Source organism: Puntigrus tetrazona, chromosome 16, assembly GCF_018831695.1.
Source record: "Puntigrus tetrazona isolate hp1 chromosome 16, ASM1883169v1, whole genome shotgun sequence".
NCBI lineage: Eukaryota > Metazoa > Chordata > Actinopteri > Cypriniformes > Cyprinidae > Puntigrus > Puntigrus tetrazona.
In genome coordinates this window covers 25052989-25072178 of record NC_056714.1, presented here as the reverse complement: position 1 = coordinate 25072178, position 19190 = coordinate 25052989, and the positions used below count along the sequence as shown (strand labels likewise).

Below are 19190 nucleotides of genomic sequence, written 5' to 3'. Positions count from 1 at the left end.
ACACAGTTATGAATGAATTGCTGTCACATTTGTTCCTCCATGGGAAAAAAGCTTCTAATATTCATTACCTGTGCTTTTTTGACTCCCACAGCAAAATATTTTGACATGATGTGACTGTGCGCTGCTGCATTTCTGGGACACTTGATGTTCCAGAACATCATGAAGTGGAACATTTATTTTCATGCAAGTCACTGAAAAAACTATTTGCACTCCAAAATCGCTTATAAATTAATTTAAAATAAAACTATAATATATATATTATATTAATTTAGAAATGAATGATAAATTATGTAAGCATAATAATTTATTTTTTTTATTTTTTACATTATTTTACATTTACTTTCATGTTTATAGACATGCGTGCCATCATTTGGACACGTCACAGACGTGAACACAATCTCAGGGTGGAGTAAAGCTGAATGATTTATTATTTCTTGGAAGAAATGTGGAAATAAAATATGTAATCCTATATTGACAAACTGGCCGTTCACAAAAAGCCCCAGTGTTATACAAAATATAAGCACGACTTTAAATTTCTTCATACTTTGTATTTTTGCAGCTTAAACCTATAGCAATATTTTAACAACCTAATTTTTATGCTTTAAATATATTGCTCTTCCAGTATGACACTTACTCAAGAGATGGTTATTTGAAGGAAAGTCAAGGAATAAAGGTAATGAGGCTATGAATGCTACGTCTAAGCGTTATAGTAAGGAGTGTGCTCGTGAAATTGTCCTTGCAGTCTTTCTCGAATTCCTCTGCTTCTTTATCAGACATGGGCACTAGTAAAGTATGATTCACAGTTTCCACCCCACACACCGTGGGTTGGCCAATGTTTAGCCACAGGCTTATAAAAGTGTTTCATGTGGTTTAAGGCAAAGGCCATGCTGAGTCAAGACAGGAAGACAGCACAGCCTTAAATCAGTTACTGCCCTTTAAAACACTCTCTGTTTGACATGCAGCTCTGCACCATCCCACTGAATTGAAACTTGCTGCTGTGGGTGAAGCCGGTTAGTTTTGGGGGATCTAAAATTGGATACAATATTGAGGGTCTTGTGAATGCAAGAAACCCCAGAGGTTTGCTGTACTCGCATGAACAGAGGTAGATTATTAATTATCTATTTAACCTTCAGCCTTGGAAATAATCAATGTGTTGTGTTTATTTTGCATAGCACCGATTCTTGAGAAATGTATCTGCAGTTACTTAAGGTGACAAAATTTCCACTAAATTAATTAAATATTACCTCTAGAATGTTCTTAACAAAAAAGCAGCATGTATTTATTGATTCTATCTGCAAAAGTGTGACATAACACGTCCTCATATCTCATTTCTTATATTAATACACGTTTTTAAGAAACATTGCTATGATAAAGCGTAAAAGTTTGCAATTATAGACCAGTACTGTTGATCCACATTGTGTCGACAAACGTCGTTTGCACGAAAATGTATTGATGAATCTTTTCAGATTAATCTTATAATTATTTTTTTTATTTTTTTTCTGCAAGTAGCTACTATATATAATGTTTGGTTAGTCATGCTTAATAAATATAGAGTTTTATTGTTTATTTCCGTGTACGGAGATTAATTTCCATCGTAACACGTCTTTGTTTTTAATGAAAAACTGCACATTTGTCAAAACTTGACTGGAGTTATGCAGTAGTACTCTACTACGTTTATCATTCCACACTAGCGAAGAATGCCAATCTGAAGAACGCACGTAAGGGGGCGGGAACACCAAACGACGTTTTCTATTGGTCACGCCGCTCCGTCACTCACGGCATGTGCGTCATTTCCGTTGTCAGGTGGTGCTGCTATGGAAAGATGTGATCAGTTGTCCTAAGAAGGCTTTTCCCTCAAAACCCCTATCGGTAAACGTGAAATATCTCCAGTTCGCTTGAAACAAACCGCGTCGTGGTGGAGTGTAAATGTCGGTGCACCCCTGCTGAACATTTAATCGGCCAGAAATGAGTGGGAATTAGTGTACGACAGAGGATTCCCTCGGCGGTTTTGGTAAGTTGTTAAATGGCCCGTCGGTCGACTGAGGAGATTTTCACAGTCCGTTAAAGGGACACGGTGAACTCATTGGCTTCCTGGGCTTTAATTTCACGTTGAAAGTCAGATAAACGCGCTTTTGCAACGTTTAAACTGTCGCCCTTTTAAACGTGTTGCGACATAGGCTGTATAAGCGTTAATGCAAAGTAAAATGAGCAAGTTTCGCTTGCAAACGCTGGGCGACTCGCGTACGCCTGTTGTATTAATAAGAACGCGAGCTTTGTTTTCTTACACACGCTTATTTAAGGCATTTGTAGCAGTGTTATATTTGTACTCGTAGCTGGTTGACAGCGTTCGTCAGTGTACGCCGTGTACTCGGTTGTGATCACATTGCGGTGCTCATGTCTCTATTCCCTCCGCTGTTTTAACTATAAATGGAAACATTAGTCACTTGTTTTCACACACCACAAATCTTAGACGTCCAAATATCAAACAAAACGCGTGCAAAAACGCGCATCTGATACGGGTTGCATCAGGCTGCCAGCCGGTGCTCGGAGGTTGCCAGGTTCTCAAGTTTGCAATGCATGCAGTGACAGCTAGTATATTTAGATCTAATAAAATATTAAAATGTTCTGCTACTGTGTAGATCAGAGCGTTTAAATCATGCAGGGATGATATTTCATTTCTCTGATGGCCGTGATGTGTGTGTATAATGCCATAAGATGACCACACTGCATCCATTCAGTCAGATGAATTCAAAGCAGTATGAGTAATCCTTTATATAGCATGATTTCATCAGCAGCATGTTGTTATTATTAAAGGGGTGGTTCACCGAAAACGTGAAGGTTTGTTCATCATTTAATTAGGCTTATGTTTTTACAAAACTCTGATATTTATTAGTTCGGTGGATTACTGAGACTAATAGCCTTGGTCAACGTTCACTTCCATAGTATTTTTTCCCCCAGTGCAATGAAAGCAAATGCTTACCGAGACAGTCTAGAATCTCCTTTTGTATTCCACAGAAAAACGTCATGTTTGAAACAACACAACTAATGACAGTTTTCTGTTTACTGATGTGGGCTTCCTGAGAATTCCGTTCAGCAGCTCTGGATTGGAATCAAGATTGTAAGCATACATGCTGTTGGTGAGGTAATTTAAACTGCGTTCAAGTCTGGCATGACCTAAAATTATTACAGATTGTTTATTATCAACCATGATATCTTTCGTTTCCTTTGAGGTTGCAGTTCACACTGGTTGTGCCAATGCACAGACCGGGTCTTTGCAACAAGCCGTTGTGCTTTAAAGATGTCAGATCTCCAATAATGCCTGTCAAAAGGGTTGATGAGAAAGCAATCACGTCTCTCACCCCCGTCTGTCACATTGTCAACAGTCTGGGTCCAGAAAGACAAAAAGCTGTAAACGTGTGAAATGATCTGCAATAACTGCCAACTGTACCCCCTCCTACGTCCTCGAGACAAGCTGTGTGATCTGTTGCAGAATTACATTTGAATATCTGTTTCATTCAAAAGTACAATGCGACCAAGCTTATAGCTAAAATGTGAATCGCAGCTGTCTGCTATTGAAAATTCAGATGCTATTTTAGTTCTACTTTATATGTATTTGCTATTAGAGTACATTGATTGTCATTTTATCAATGAGGTTTCATGGCCAGTCTTTGTATTGTGCCTTAATTTAAACAGAGTTGAGATTGATTTTGAAGAGCTCAGGGGTGCAGAACTGTCCACGATGCTAAATGCGCTCTCCCACCCCCCGCTCGCATCGTGATATGATGTCTAGAGGCTGCGTGTGTCACGCTACCATTGGTGTCAAACAGCAGCATTTCATATTTCTGACAAATTGCTACCAGTGCAAACCCCAGGGCTTGTGTGAATCACTCTGTATCTGTCCGTAGCACCATTTGCCTTTCTGCAAAACCACAAAAGCGATCATGAGATTATACAAGAACACAATAAAACAAGTAGGCTTTCCTCTGAAAGAAGTCTTTCATTCTGAATATTTGACCATAATCAATGCACTGCTTGTGATGTCTGATTTGAATTTTTTTTTTCCCTTTCGAAACGTTCCTTGTTGCAGACTGGTCTGTACTGCAATCTTGTAATATGCAGATTACGCCACAGAGATTTGCAGATAAACCCATGCAGATTAAGGAACGGAAGGATTACAAATAGTGAAAGGGGGAAAACATGAATTGCAGCAGAGTTCAAGATTCATAGGTTGTTTTAGTCATTTATTGAGATCCGTCGGTGCTGAATGTTTGCCTTTCTCGGGGCGAGTTGTGGTCAGCGGCACCATTTGTGAATGGGCTTCCATTGTCTAACATGGAGGTCACATCAACAGTTCACACCTGCTGCTAATCTTTGCTTGTGCAAATGCATATAAAACTGATGGGTTGTCATTCATGCATGCTTAGAGCTGTTAATGGCATCTTACTGTTTTGAGGTGTCAGGGAGGGCATGGCTTTTGCTGGATCTTCTTCCCCCACCTGTTATTTGCCCCCTTTAGAACTCACACTTTGTTGATGGTGTACTGAAAGACCTCAATGGATTGGCTGTTATCCCACTAGGCAAGAACTGAATGGGTGTTATAGGGTTTCTTTGTTTGGATGCTTTGGAGGTTTGAGTTTAGTCAAGAAGTCACATTTTACTGGTTGCATGTAAGGTTGTTTTATGAATTGGATATTGACGCTTTTTTTTTGTCTTTTTCAGATCTGCAGAATGTCTAAACGGCGTGCTTCGGAACGAGGGGCCGGAGAGTCATCCGGCAGACCCAGCAAGCTCCTTTGTCCTGGGATATCTGGCAACAATGCTAAGAGAGCCGGTCCCTTTGTTTTAGGTAAGCTGCCTAGGGTTATTGCAAGTGAATCTTCAACACTAGCCCTATCTTTTTGTGTTTATATGCAGGCGAGAGGAGGAGGAGGGGGTATAGGGTCCATTCTGAGACCTCTGTTTGAAAAGAATTGCAGGAATGTTTTAGATTGACGGCTTCACTTCTAAATCTGCAGGTCTTTTCCTGTATGCCGCTATCACACTGTCATCTTGCCTTTGAAATGCACCCATCACAGTTGGAAATAGCAGTGTGACGTAGTAGTGTAGAGCGCTGTGATAAGAGTGTTTATGATTGGTCTCAAGTAGAACTGCTGTGCTCTGCACTGACTATACCTTTTGCATATGTTCACACTTTTTCTTTATTCCTCTCTATCTCAACAGGCCCACGGCTGGGAAACTCTCCCGTCCAGAGTATAGTGCAGTGTCTAGCCAGAAAGGATGGGACGGACGATTTCTACCAGCTAAAAGTGAGTACCTTTTTAGGTCTTGCTTACATGGTGTTAACATCTTGGGGGAGAACAAGTGGTCAGACGAGACAGGTCATCATTTATATCTGTCTCCAAATACATGTTGCTATTTGCGATCGGATTGCGTAAAGGGGTAGAGAGTGATACTTAAGGTTTTTTTTTTTCTGTTCCTTACCTTATGCTCACCAAGTATAAAATCCATAATAAATACATTTATTTCATTGTAAATACATTAAAAATGGTAGTATTGTGAGACATTCTTTAAAGTTTTGTATAAATTAAGAATCAGTCAGACTTTTTACCCTTGATTAATTTACCCCCCCCATTAATTTTTACCCAGCCCTACAAAATTTTTGTCCCTGTTTACATCGTTGAGTTTCAAATCTCAAAAAATGGCTTTTGAAACCAGATGTGAGATGATGCAGAAGACATATTTTAAGAAAACCCTCCAATGTGATTCAAACATGTCCTGACCATGGAAGTGAGACTGCTTCTGAACACAAAAGCCCCTGTGTGTTTCACTGTTTGCATGAACCTTTGACCTGCTACAACAAATCTCCACAATACTGTCCAATACTTGACCGAGATGACCATCAAACATCTCTGTTTATGGACCAGCCTTCACTGAAAGGTGCTTGTCAACCTGGAGTCTAACCTTTTGACCCTACTCTTCCATGCCCCTGAGTCTAGAGTCTCTCAGATGGTTGTCCAGATGTGTTGAAGGACATGTGAGGGACTTATCTTTGTCCCCTCTGTAGAAAAAGCCTTTAATGGACCCTCTGTATTGCCTCAAGATCATTGATAGCTCAGTATGCCATCACTGTGAAGATAAGGAAGGTTTAGAATAGGATCTAGCGGTGTGGTGTCTTCTTACCTTTGACCTTTGTTGTAGATTCTCACCCTGGAAGAACGTGGAGACACAGCAGGAGAGACACAGGAAGAGAGACAAGGGAAAATGCTCCTGCATACAGAGTATTCTTTACTGTCACTGCTCTCCAACCAAGAAGGAGTGGTGCACCATCACGGCCTCTTCCAGGTAAAACCAATGCTTCATGATTCTTTCACGAATTCATAGTTGGGTTTGGTTACACGCATTCTTCAAAATTATATCTTTTTTTGTGTATAGAAAAAAAAAAACTCTCAGGCTTAGAACAACTTGATGGTTTCGGTCTATTGTTGCATTTAATATTTGATTTTTTTCGTTAAGTTTGTTTTTATCAGAGTACACATCTGTCCACAATCCGCCTTGTTTTCAATGTGGCTGTGTCTTTTTTAATCAAAATGTAGTCGATTTTAGAGATGCCTAAATATTCCCTCCCAGACTGTACGCTCTCAGTCCCACGACTTAATTTGTTTCTTCATTGTTCCTTTAGTTGTTTTCATTTTCATCACAAAGCGCTCACAGTGACTCACCACTTACTTTCTCTTTGAGCAAGACGCTTTCTTTTTTCCTCTTGCGCCTGCTTTTAAACTATATCTAGACCTCTCCTTTCTTCCCTGGTGGAAATGGGCTGCAGAACAAGCCGTACTGTGCTGTCAGGGCCATTCATTGAAGCTTGCAGTATTGATTGGTTTATTATAGCTTCTCTCTAGAGTGGGCCAGTTAATTATGGATCGCTTCTTGTGTTCGAAGGCATAGTCATTGCAAACACAAACCACACTGCCGATCGATTCATGGCCCTTCTTTGACCCCAGTCTCAGGTGACCGAAGGAGGGCTTTCATCATTTAAGCTGTTGCATTTGGCGAGGCATACAGGAGAATCGCTGCTGTGCTTTTCGTACCACCAGTCCATTAGCGTCATCTTGTTCTTTAAACCCTGCATTTTATTCTTTCGCTCCATTCAGAGGCTTAATGGTGCAGTTATGTGTTCGTTTGCTTTGTTACACATTGTTAAATGCACTACTGGGCTGTCTGAGGTAAAGTCTTTTATGCTGTCTCTGCAATTATTCTCAGCACAGAACTTTTCTAACGCATTATCTCTTTTACTTCCCTATCTCAGGACCGCTCCTGTGAGATTGTCGAGGACATGGAGGCCAACAAAGTGAGGAAGATGAAGAGACGAATCTGTCTAGTGCTTGACTGCCTCTGTGCCCACGACTTCAGCGACAAGACGGCCGACCTAATCAACTTGCAGCATTATGTCATCAAAGAGAAGCGACTGAGCGAGCGCGAGGCCATCGTTATTTTCTATGATGTGGTGAGAGTGGTGGAGGCATTGCATAAGGTGAGCTGCAACTGGTTTTAAAGTCAGTGCAAAATCAAAATTATCTGCTTTACTTGACAGCTTTCTTAATGGTGCTGACAAGGCCAAGGTCAAGAGTTTGTTTAGCAGTGGTGGTGTCCCATTGATAAAATTAAGTCCTACCATTGAATGTTTTGTTTTATTTTTGTCATATTGAGAAGTTTTGAAGATTGTCATATTGTAGAAATTAAATAAAATGTTATATTTACTGTTATTCACCCTAATTTAAGTTTTATGATGGCAAATGGCATTTTTCTGTAGTATATCGCAATGGTGATTTTCAGATTGCACGCTCTCCAAAGTGTAGCCAACGTGTGTGTGTGTATATGTGTGTATATGTATGTAATGTATGTCTGCTTATTTTGCCTTTGTAGAAGAACATCGTGCATAGAGACTTGAAGCTTGGAAACATGGTGCTTAATAAAAGGTAAGACTCCTCTCTTCCTTTTTCTTTCACCTACTGTGCCGGTAGAGATTTCTGTGCGCTCAGCCCTCTGTTGGGGTTTCATGGAGCACCGTCTGGCCTCATTGACCTCTCTCCTCTTGAGCTCTTAGTTGAGAGTGTGATTCATCCCCACAGGCTTAAAAGGGAGGGGGAGTGAGCAGTGGGAAGCTATCCCAGTTAAAACGAGTAGGCATGGAACGTGCCCCTGGTTCGTTCCCTGGAAAAAAAGGAGAGGATGATGGAGCCAGGGAAGGGGGTGGGTGGGTGATGAAACCGCACATGCTGGCTTTAAGGCATCTGAGGTCGGCGAGCATTGTGAATTGTATAGGCCTTGTGGAATTCCCAATCTCTCATCCATAAAGACCCTCTCCAAACACCATATGCTCCTCATGCATTTGTGTGTGTTTTCTGCCGTGTGTGTGGAATGGGTATGCTTCTAACTACAGTTCTGTTGTCTCTGCCATTTCAAATGTCCCCAGGAATGAGAGACTTACTGACTAATTGAAAATCCTCAGTTCTGCCTGTCACATTTGCCAGCATGTGCTGTTCGCTGCTGAGTTCTTGCATATTGTAGTTCGGTCACATAAGTGCACAGCTTGTCTAATTATGAAACCCGTCATACCGTATAAGCTCAGTGGCATGTGTAGTGAGTGAGAAGGAGGAGTTTTTTTTTTTTTTTTTTTTTTTTTTTTTTTTTTTTTTTAAATCATCTCTTCTCCTTTCCTTGTCTTTACGGGCAACTGTACTTCTTGCATCATGGCTGATTGACTTGAAGGCATTACGTTTCTGCCATTAACCCATTCATCAAGCCTAGAGCAAACAAGTAGAATTTTGTTTGTTAGTAGATTATTTTAGAGCATTTTTTTTTTTCATTTTATTATGAGTAACTACCTGACTACACTTGCATTCAGTGCTAAAAAGAATAATATATATATATATATATATATATATATATATATATATATATATATATATATATATATATATATATATATATATATATATATATATATATATATATATATATATATATATACATTTTATTTGGTATTTTTATCAAATAAATGCCGCCTTGAGCATTAGCAAATTCTTTCAAAAACTTTAAAAATGTAGACATTCAAGGTAGAGCATGTCACGGTGGTTTTTATTTGTGGTGTTTGTTCAGAAATGCACCTGGCAACTTTGTGGGCAACACTTTGGAGTTTATTTATAGACATGCTTTCCCACCAATAACTAAAGCTGGTTTTTGTACTTAGTTCTCATTTTTGTGTGAAAAGGTAAATGTCAGAGCTGTGGCAGTGGAGTCTTGCTTGAGGAGAAATTGTGTCACTTCCCGTCCCGCTTCCTTTCTCATCTTGTCCTGTTGATTTAAAAAGTGACAGGAAAGCAGAAATCAAAAACACTGGGCAGGTTCAAATTCAGAATAAAGCTAGGCTAAAAATAAACAAGCTTGGTAAGCTACTAAAATGCGGAATTGTTTTTTGAAAGGAGTTGGGAAATAATAAAATATGAAAATTGAGTAACACGTGAGTTTCTGTGTATTTGTGCCTGGGGCGTTTTTTTTTTTTTTTTTCCTCAATATTTTTTTCCATCTTGATATTCTGCATGTGCCATTGATGAGTCAAGTGTTTTACACCTTTCCACGGGAATCAATTAAAAGGACAGGCACGGACCGGTATATGGTTGCTGAACAAAAAAAGAAAACATCCACACGTACTCGCACTCGTCACTGGACCCTATGGTGATGAAACCAAGCAGTCTGGTCTGTCTGCTTCAGTTCAGCAAGAAAGCAGAACACTGTGTCCCAGCTGGAGATAATACAGCCCTCTGCCAAAGGATCCATAGCTCAGAGCTGAGTCACACTCACGTAACGCTGGCAGAGCTCGTTCGCTCTCTCTCTCTCTTTCACTCTCCAAATACCCCTCTGATCCTACTGTCTGTGTGACCCTTCCCAGCCGGCAGACTGTTGGCTTTGGGTGGAATGGAAAGTACTTAGTATTAGTCATAAGTGGTCCATGACATGTTTTTTTTTTTTTTTTGACAAGATGTTTGAGCCTTCAAAAACAAATGCTGAATCTGGTGGTCCTAATCAACCTATGCAGGCATTGTTTATCTTCAGCATTGTCAATAACTGCCTGTTGTGCAGAAACTTTTTTTTTTTCACATTTCACAAGCGTTTGTTGCCATTACTTCATACCTCTTTTCCCTCCTTCACACCATATGGCTGTCACCGTGAAGACTCTATAAAAGTGAACAAATTGCCTGATCTGCACATTTGCTTTCACTATTATCTTTGTTCCTCTTACAACACTGCTTGCCCAAGCAAAGGAACTCCAGTACCAAACAATTGCATCAAAATCCCACATTAACCTCACCCAGCAGAGGCAGTTCTGACCGGATTTCAGCATCAAGACTTCCTCTTGCGTTTAAACCATTTAACTTTTCCCATCAACAGGAGCTAATTTTAGCGGCACTGAGAGACCGGGAGGCTTCTGGTCTCTTCACATGAGCAGGAAAAGGAGAGTAAGCAATGAGAATATCCTGAGGAAAAACGCTCGCTGACTCTTTTCACTCGGGAACCAACGCACACGGTCATGATGAAGCCAGACGAAAGCTTATATTAAGGCTAAAACTATTAGGAGGATGAAAACGGTGCTGCAAAAACAGATGATTTAGATGTTAAGAGCAGGTAAATAAAAAGCGCAGCAACATAAAAAGAAACTGCCATACAAAAAAGCCATATAAGGTGAAACAAATTGGTTAGTTTAGTTTTCTTTTATCTAACTATCGTTAAAAAAAACTTTTGAAACACTACAAGTAAACTAAAATTAACCTACTTATGGTTGGTACACATGCAGTGTAGGATGGAAAGACTGAATTTTTGTTTTTTTTTTCCAGTCCGTTGTGACTAATCTCTTTTCTCTTTTAATCTAATTTAATCATGACCCTCCTTTTTAAATGAAGATGGTAATCAGCTTTAAATCTGTAACAAACTGCTGGGAAAAAAAAAATCAAGCTTCAGGAACGGGCCTGTTTGTAGCTGTTAGGCATAAGTGTGACAGTCACTTTCAGGGTGTGAAAGTGAGAACGTAACTGGGGAAGCATGGGAAAAGAGGATGTAACTAAAGAGATGTAGCTGTAGTGGTGAAGGTGTTTTTTTTTTTTTTTTTTTTTTTAAGTGAAGGGAGATTACAGCTGTGACTGTGAATTCTCACATTGGAGGTCCCCCAGTTCAGCTCCGTCAGCTGACATGTTAGTTTTGCTCATTGTAAATGTGAATGCATTTTTTTTTTTTTACATGAAATCGTTTTTATGTGTATGTTAGAGTGCTTGATTTCATTGCATGCCTGTCACTGAGAAGAGAAAAAAAAGTGTTGTTCTTTCCTTTCTGAGGTGCAAAGATTAGTCATTCCTGAGCTTGTGAGAAGCCACAGGTGACTCACTTGTTTGTCAAGTGCAGTCATGGTGTGTTCTGTCATGTTGGGTTCTGCTTTCTGGAAAGGCAGAATGGCTCCCTGCCACAGATTAGATTTAATGACATAGTCAAAAATATCAGATACATGTTTGCACAGATACAAACACGACTCGCCTAACAGCAGTTAGTTTTGTTTTGATATGCATGTATAGTGTAAAAAAGTTTTTGGAATGAACTGAATATCATATATTAATAAATGACTGGATTCAAGGAAAAATTATTTATTACGATATTATTATTTTTTTATATAAACTTTTTTTTTTTTGTTTTTTTGTTTAGCAAGCTAAATTTGAAAAAAAAAAATGTCCTAACTATTTTTCTTACCTTTCCATTTTGTGACCTTTTACTAAGAAGCACATCATGGATTTTACAATCTATCTTTTAAATCTAAACCGTGTGACTTGACGCAGAGGTTCATGGTTGTTTTTTGACGTCATTGGTGTTTTGTGTGCTGCAGGACCCATCGGATCACCATCACAAACTTTTGCCTTGGCAAGCATTTGGTGAGTGAGGAAGATCTGTTAAAGGACCAGCGAGGCAGTCCAGCCTACATCAGCCCAGATGTCCTGAGCGGTGAGAATTCAGCTTCTGTGTGTGTGTGTTTGTGTGTGATTCACATGACTCACCCTCCATGTCACCACTGTAATCAAAGCTCATAAACCCAACCACCTACACGGCCCTAATCAGGACAGCAGTCACAAACCGTCAGCATAGATGAGCAATAGTTAGGTTTATTGAAGTCATTATGTGTGATGTGTGTTGTGTGCCGCAAGACTTGACCTGTTCGCTCAACAACGACTCGATACCAAAACTCTTCCCTTAAGCTCGTTGTCATGGCCTCAAGCAGATCTCAGCAGTGCGACGGATCAAATTAACAGCGGTTGTATCACGAGGTGTATCTTTCCAAACAATCTCTCTCTCTGTGTGGAACTGAAGTTCACTCAAGTGATGTAATTTCAGTACATGGGACTCGCTGTTTATCTTATCTGTCAAACGTTTATGTAGTACAGTCTAGTTAGCCCTACTGAATACTTAACACGCCAAAAATATTTTGATCTTTTTGGTTTTTCACAAACTTAAGTGGCTAGTCAGTATTGTTTTTGGAGATTTAAAAAAAAAAAAAAAAATATATATATATATAAGTTGCTGTTGGCTTGTATTTAATCTAAAATATAACCTTATAATATATGATACAATTAGATTAATCATATTTATATTCCTAAAGTATATATTATAAAAAATAAATGGCTAATTTTCCTGCTCACATTTTAAGTAAAATTAAACGTGATATTAAATGTTAATGTTTAAAATGTGTATTTTAGATAAATGTTTGTTTGTGGATTTTTTTTTTTTTTTTTTTTTGGTCACGAGAACTTTGCGTGCTGAGTGCATGCATAGTTGAAGATCCCTGCATTTAAATCTCGTTCTTTTAGTTGACTCACTAGCTAAAATATCAAACAGCACCACCTTTCCAGAACTGTCTTTCATGTGTTTTCTGGGGTTTTCCAAGACCTCTATGGATGTAGGCTCTGGTTAGATGGTGCATTCCGCGCATGCATGTTAAATAGAGGCGCAGTCGAGCTCTTGTTTGCGGTCTCCATTCACAGTAAAATGACAGAAAGAAACCGGGAGTAAATCAGCCGAATATGACAGCAGAACAAAGGGAGAGCTGCTTCAGTGAGTCATCACAATGAGTCATGCAGAGAGGAACTACTCTTCCTGCTCTCTCTCCCTATCTTTCGCTCGCTCGCTCGCTCGCTCGCTCTCTCTCTCTCTCTCTCTCTCTCTCTCTCTCTCTCTCTCTCTCTCTCTCACTCTCTTCCTCTCACTGTTTTTCCATTGCTCGCTGTCGTTCTCTCGTCTCCCTCTCTTTCACTTTCTCATGCGTAGGGTCAAAGTAGAAGCAGAGAATGTGTACCTTACAGAAAAATATACCATACAAATCATGCTGTTTACTAAATAGAAACCTACCCAATTAACCCCTCTTTTGAAAGCTCCCATGACTCATTTGTACTCTTCTGGCACATTGTGTTCTGCCCATTTATGGTGGTAAACAAAGCGGTGTAGTGAGTGTGAACAGGATTTAAGGGACTTAAAGATAAGATAAGATTTAGGCACGATTGGTAGCTCGTGTTTTATATGTATACTTTCACTACTCACCCAAGAAAAAGTTCCAGTTTTATTGAATAAGAACTGCTTGTTAAAATTGCACTTTACGTTTCCATGTAGGTCGACCATACCGCGGCAAACCCAGTGATATGTGGGCACTCGGTGTGGTGCTGTTCACAATGCTCTATGGCCAGTTCCCATTCTACGACAGTATACCTCAAGAGCTCTTCCGCAAGATCAAAGCAGCAGAGTACTCCATCCCTGAGTGAGTCTCTCCATTGTCTTTCTGTGCTTTAATGGGAATTAATTGATGAAAAATGTTAATTGACAAATATTGCGATGTCCCTTAAAAGGATTGTTCACCCAAAAATGAAAGACTGATGTTCTTCATAACATTGGATGTCAAGATTTCTGCCGAATTGTTTCTCGCGTTTAATTGATGTATGCATTTAGAATATTGTAGGGATCATTTTAATTGAGCTTTCGCACCTTTCTGAAGCCTACAAGCGATTTGTACCATATTAATAAATATTTTGTGTTCAATGGAACAAAATAAGTGATACAAGTTTGGAACAGATAGAATTTAATGTTTTTATTAATTATTTTTTTTAAATTTTAGTAATCCATTCCTTCAAATGAAGACTAGAATTTTTTTTTGCAGGTGGAAATGCTAATGTGTCTTTGTGCTTGTTTTATTCGTGCAGAGATGGGCGTGTTTCAGAAAGTACAGTGTGTTTGATCAGGAAGCTTCTGGTGCTTGACCCCCAGCAGAGGCTCACTGCCACCGAGGTGCTCGAGTCGCTGAGCGCCATCATCGCTTCCTGGTGCGTCTCATCTTTCATCTAAAATGAGATCATCTTTAGATTTCTATTTGTAGCCTTCTTTAGACTTCTTGTCGGAGTGCACATAACTTCTTAGGAATTCATGTGATGGAAGGATGTCATTTTGGGTCAGCGATGTTGTCTCGCCACATTTTTGCAATCCAGTGTAGGTTTCAGTCATGCATTTAAAGGATTCTTGTCTGTAGATGTGAAAATTCCCTTTTGTCATCGACTGATTTATTTATTTTTAAATAGGCAATCTGTGTCGTCACTGAGCGGCCCTCTACAAGTGGTGCCAGACATAGACGATCAGCTTAACCACCCCGAACATCTTCAGGAGGTCAGTACCAATAATATAAAAGGATAACTTGGAGTCAAAAAAAGTTTGAATTTTACACTGCTGTTGTGTAAAATCATTGGGACCGTTTATGCATGACCTCACTTATTTATATTTTGTACTTGTATCTTATAAATATGGTCCAAAATATGTAATGCCTTAAATGGCATTGAATCATGGATAATAGAATCTTCCTCTTTAAACTGCATTGTCATGATGAGGTACTTTCTGGCACTAAAACGGTCTTTTATTAACCCCACAAGGCAAAAGTGACAGAGGAGTCATCTCAGTACGAATTTGAGAACTACATGAGGCAACAGCTTTTGTTGGCAGAAGAGAAAAACACTATTCATGAGACCAAAAACTTCCTCAGCAAGAGGCACTTCGGTAATGTGCCTCCGGTGAGGCGCCTCGGCCACGATGCTCAACCCATAAGCCCTCTGGATGCCGCAATACTGGCCCAGCGCTTCCTCCGAAAGTAGCGCTGTCATTCTGTCCGCAAGCAGGGGTCACCAGGAGTGGAGCAAGCCACGGAACTGGGCGCTCTCTTTTATGTACATTTGCGTGTGAGAGTGTATGTGTATGTGTGTGTGAGCATGCAGCGTGAGTCTGGCAGACGCAAACATGGGCCAAGGAACAGCTCAGCGCTCCGTTGCTCCATTCATCGGCCCAGAACACAGACTCTGAAACCAGGTCTGATGAGACTCTGACCACCACCTCCACCATGCCAATCCTTGCCCAAATCTGACACACACACACATACACACGCACACACATTTTCAGCAATACCCCAACAGAATCATGTAGCAGATCACACACAACCACCCTTTTTCCATCCGCCTCTCCCCCAGCACTTTCTACAGGAACGCCTCGGATCACATGATCAACCCTTTTGTTCTGTTCCCCTCAACCAGTTTGTCTGTTCTTCTCCCATCTGTATCTATGACTGCAAATCTACCTCTTACCATTTTTTTTTCTATCTCTCTATTTCCTCCTTTCTTAGTCGGTTTTTAACAACGCTCTCCGTTCTTATGAAAGCAGGACTCATTATGTTGAGGGGAGACAAGCACAGGCTCAAGAGCATTAGCATTGTGGTTGTGTAACTATTCTGTGTCAAAACCAGTGATTGGTTTTTCCTTACAATCTAAATAAGCTCCCCCCTCTCCTCTCTTACTAAAACGGTAGCATTTTAAGTAAGGTTATTCTTTTTATTTCCATTGAAGATGTTAAGTTTTACAAGTTAGAAAGCTAAAAACCTCATATTACTGAAATCATAGCAGCACGTATTTCTCCTCCTCTATTTGAATGGGTTTCTGTTGGCAGCTAGCATCTGTGTCTGGATGCATACAACCAAAAGCATAACTTGTCATCCAAACCGGATGATATGGTACGTTATTCTCCCCTATTGCTTTCGTCCAATCAGAAGGCAGCAGAAAGTGCAAGGCCGCCACTTCCCGTGCATTCGACCAAACGGAAATGTACTTTTAATCATGTGATGTGCCACTACAGAGGACTCTCGAGAGCTGAGCTAGGTGGTACTTTTGTGCATTCGGCTGTGTGTCACACAGGGACTCATTGCGGGACTGTGCTTGGAAAAAGACGAGGTACGGGACAGCTGGTGATGGGATGAAACTGTCAGGAAGCAGGGCGGCTGAGCCGGCAGTCATGCGGAAGTCTAAGCCAAGATAAGCCCCGTAAGCACAGCCCTTAAGCCCTCCTTTCCTTTTGTGTCCCTCCGTCTAGAGCGCTCGCCCTCTGATAGCATGCCAAGCCATCAAAGTGCATCTTCTGCCATGTCCTGTATCTCCGGTGCTTTTGTTCCCCACACAGATTTCAGCTGCAGCTCAGGGATCGAGGATTGGCCGCTAGGGAACGTTTCTGGCCACAGTGATACAAAGAAACCCATTTCTTAGGGGATTGTTTCTTTTTGTTTTTCTTATTCTCTTACCTACCGCTCATTTCCACGTATGGTTAACTACTTCACGATCATCAGGAAGGAAATGCCATGAAACCCACTCCTCTCCATCTGTTTCTTGTGTGAGAATATTGCAAGGAAACAGATTCTTAATGTCATTCGACTTTTTTCAGTCCCGTTTTAAGCTAGCCCATGTGTATAAAGCATAACTGTGGGATATCTTGCCTTAGATTATCAACAGATTCTCAACTCAACCGTGAGCAGTGAATATGTACTTTTGATGCTAGAATATATCTTAGTATACTAGGCGGTTGGCTTGCATCGACCTGTGGACCTGTGGCTTAGTTTGCAATGCCTTTATGTCTGGCTCCACTCATGTCATTTAGATGAAAAGGTCATTCAGTACTGTAGATCTCTGAGCTCATGACTAGCAGCTTGGCTTGTCCTTTTAATCTCCACTTTGATTTCCTCTTTTGAAGACGTACAGCCTGGTAGTATATCCGTACCTTTTAGTTTTCCTTTTAATTTATTTGCTGTTTTTAATTCATCTGCCATGGTAAATGTAGAGATCATGTATCACTCAAAAGCATTGCTGTGATCTCTCACGTTTTTTTTTTTCCTTCTATCTTCAGTGAAGGTTTTGTTTTATTGTCTCTTTCCCTCTTTTTTTTTTTTTTTTATATTCTTGAATAATTATTGCAACAATCCTGTCGGTATATTAAGCTACACTAATTAGGTGACTGACTTTGCATAGCTCTATTTTAAGTAAACTAAATTATCGTGCACATTAGCATGACATGTAGAATCGGTGTAGAGTTTATCTTGCAAGATAGAATGATACTGCACTCTGGCCAGTGTGAAAGACATCGTAATGGCGGATAGGCATCAATAGTGCAAAACCCAGTGCGGGGTATTATTATTTTAAAGAATCGCACCAATCTTTCCACACAAGCCACCATCGAAAGCATTAGTTTTTCCCACCTCAATGTGAATATATTTGGTTGTAAAGCAGTATTGTAGTGGATAATATGCGTGATTTGATGGAGAGGGACTTTTTGTGAGCAAATCAAAGTCTTTCCCTTGTATTCAAAAAGGAGTGCCTCAAGGCTATATCCTAGGTCCACGTAGAGTTCTCACAAAAGCCATTATATCATAGCAAATTTGTACAGTTGCAATATGGCTGCTGTTGATGTGGTTGTGTAGTCTGTACCCAAAACCTAGATCAAAGAAATTAGTAAATATGTTTAATATGCCCCCCCTGCACAAGTGACTGCAAACCCCCCGGTCTCCATTGCATAGACAGTTTCGTGACGTCCAAAATTCTGTCTGCAGCATGAGAAGTGTACGTTTTTTGTTTTTTTTTTGAGCTCTGTATACAATTTCAAAGCAATTAGTGCATGATTCTAATTAGCAAGACGTGCCAGAAGATGCAGCAGAAATTGGAGTGGATGTGGGTGTTTTGCAAATGATGAATACTTAAAGATTGCAAGGGAAGATACTGAACATTTAAGTTTAACTTAGATTTTCTTTTCTTTTTAGGCCACTTTGTGCAGATGTTTCATAATTTGGGAGATCTCTCTTTAGAATTGTTACCTTTTTTTGCATCTTTTATTAAAACTGGAAAATATAAATCTGGTGTAAAACAAAACACAATGAAACTGGTCAAAAGCCTGAACGTTTGATGTCGTAAGCTGCTCGGTTAGAATGGTGTCAAAGAAAAAAAAAACTGGGTAATTGTACAGAGATGAAAAACAAATTTGTATAAAAGACATATTTTTGTACTTCATCAAATCTCTACATGCATGTCAGCAATAAACTTTGATATGGAAAGTGTTGTCTCTTTGTATGATTTGAAATTTGGTCATTTTGCCTTTAATTACAGTATTTAAAAGCACTTTAAAAATGCATCTCTTTAATGAGATAAGTATAAGACACTTTATTTTGGGTGAAGTTTTCAGCCTGTTTTTTGAATCTGAGAAAAAAACGCTAACAGCTGCATTTTAGGTGCAGTTCTGCCCTCTTGTGGTAGACCTATGCAAGAGCTGTCCAGAGAGAAAAATGTAGCTCTCATCTCAGTCTGAATGGATCTGTTTGGAAGATGAGATTTTGAGCCATTCCAAAGTGTTTTATTGTAGTATCACCCTAATAAACAAATAGCCTGTGCAGTTCGAACGCTCTTTTCATTAATAAAGCATCAAACATTTCCCCTTTTACAGAAGACCTCTACTCTAGCGCTTTGTGAGTTTGTGCTCATTAATAATCCGTATGCCTGTGTAGATGTTGGAGCTTAAATGTTGCTGGTCATTATTTACCTTTCTCTCCTGAAATATGTCTGCCAGTTTCATTTGCCAGAATAAGCTTCAGTGTGAAAAGAAACGTATTAATCAAGACCTGGACACGTAGGACCGATTTGAAGCAAGCCTTAAAAGTCCAACACGTGATATAATACATCTTCCCAAGAGTTGTAAAACTAACTTTAGCCTAACAGTTTACAAGCCACTTATTTGTAGAATCGCTCCTTTAACACGAGTCCTCTATT

General features: G+C 39.8%; 1 protein-coding gene across 4 annotated transcripts; it reads left to right on the top strand.

Moving 5' to 3' along the window:
* The first annotated feature begins 953 nt into the window (after window positions 1–953).
* Window positions 954–18481, top strand: stk40 (serine/threonine kinase 40). 4 transcript variants are annotated; one of them, XM_043260691.1, is made up of 12 exons: window positions 1795–2011; window positions 3016–3118; window positions 4720–4846; window positions 5221–5306; window positions 6199–6342; window positions 7307–7531; window positions 7924–7976; window positions 11927–12042; window positions 13699–13843; window positions 14283–14402; window positions 14655–14739; window positions 15000–18481. In XM_043260691.1, the coding sequence occupies exons 3-12, from the start codon at window positions 4729–4731 to the stop codon at window positions 15216–15218; spliced, it is 1311 nt and encodes a 436-aa protein (XP_043116626.1). In that variant the 5' UTR covers window positions 1795–2011; window positions 3016–3118; window positions 4720–4728; the 3' UTR covers window positions 15219–18481. The 4 variants fall into 4 exon arrangements, with proteins under 4 accessions (XP_043116627.1, XP_043116626.1, XP_043116625.1 ...); XM_043260690.1 differs by having other exon boundaries at window positions 3016–3142; XM_043260692.1 differs by lacking the exons at window positions 1795–2011; window positions 3016–3118 and adding an exon at window positions 954–1102.
* The last annotated feature ends 709 nt before the right edge of the window (window positions 18482–19190 follow it).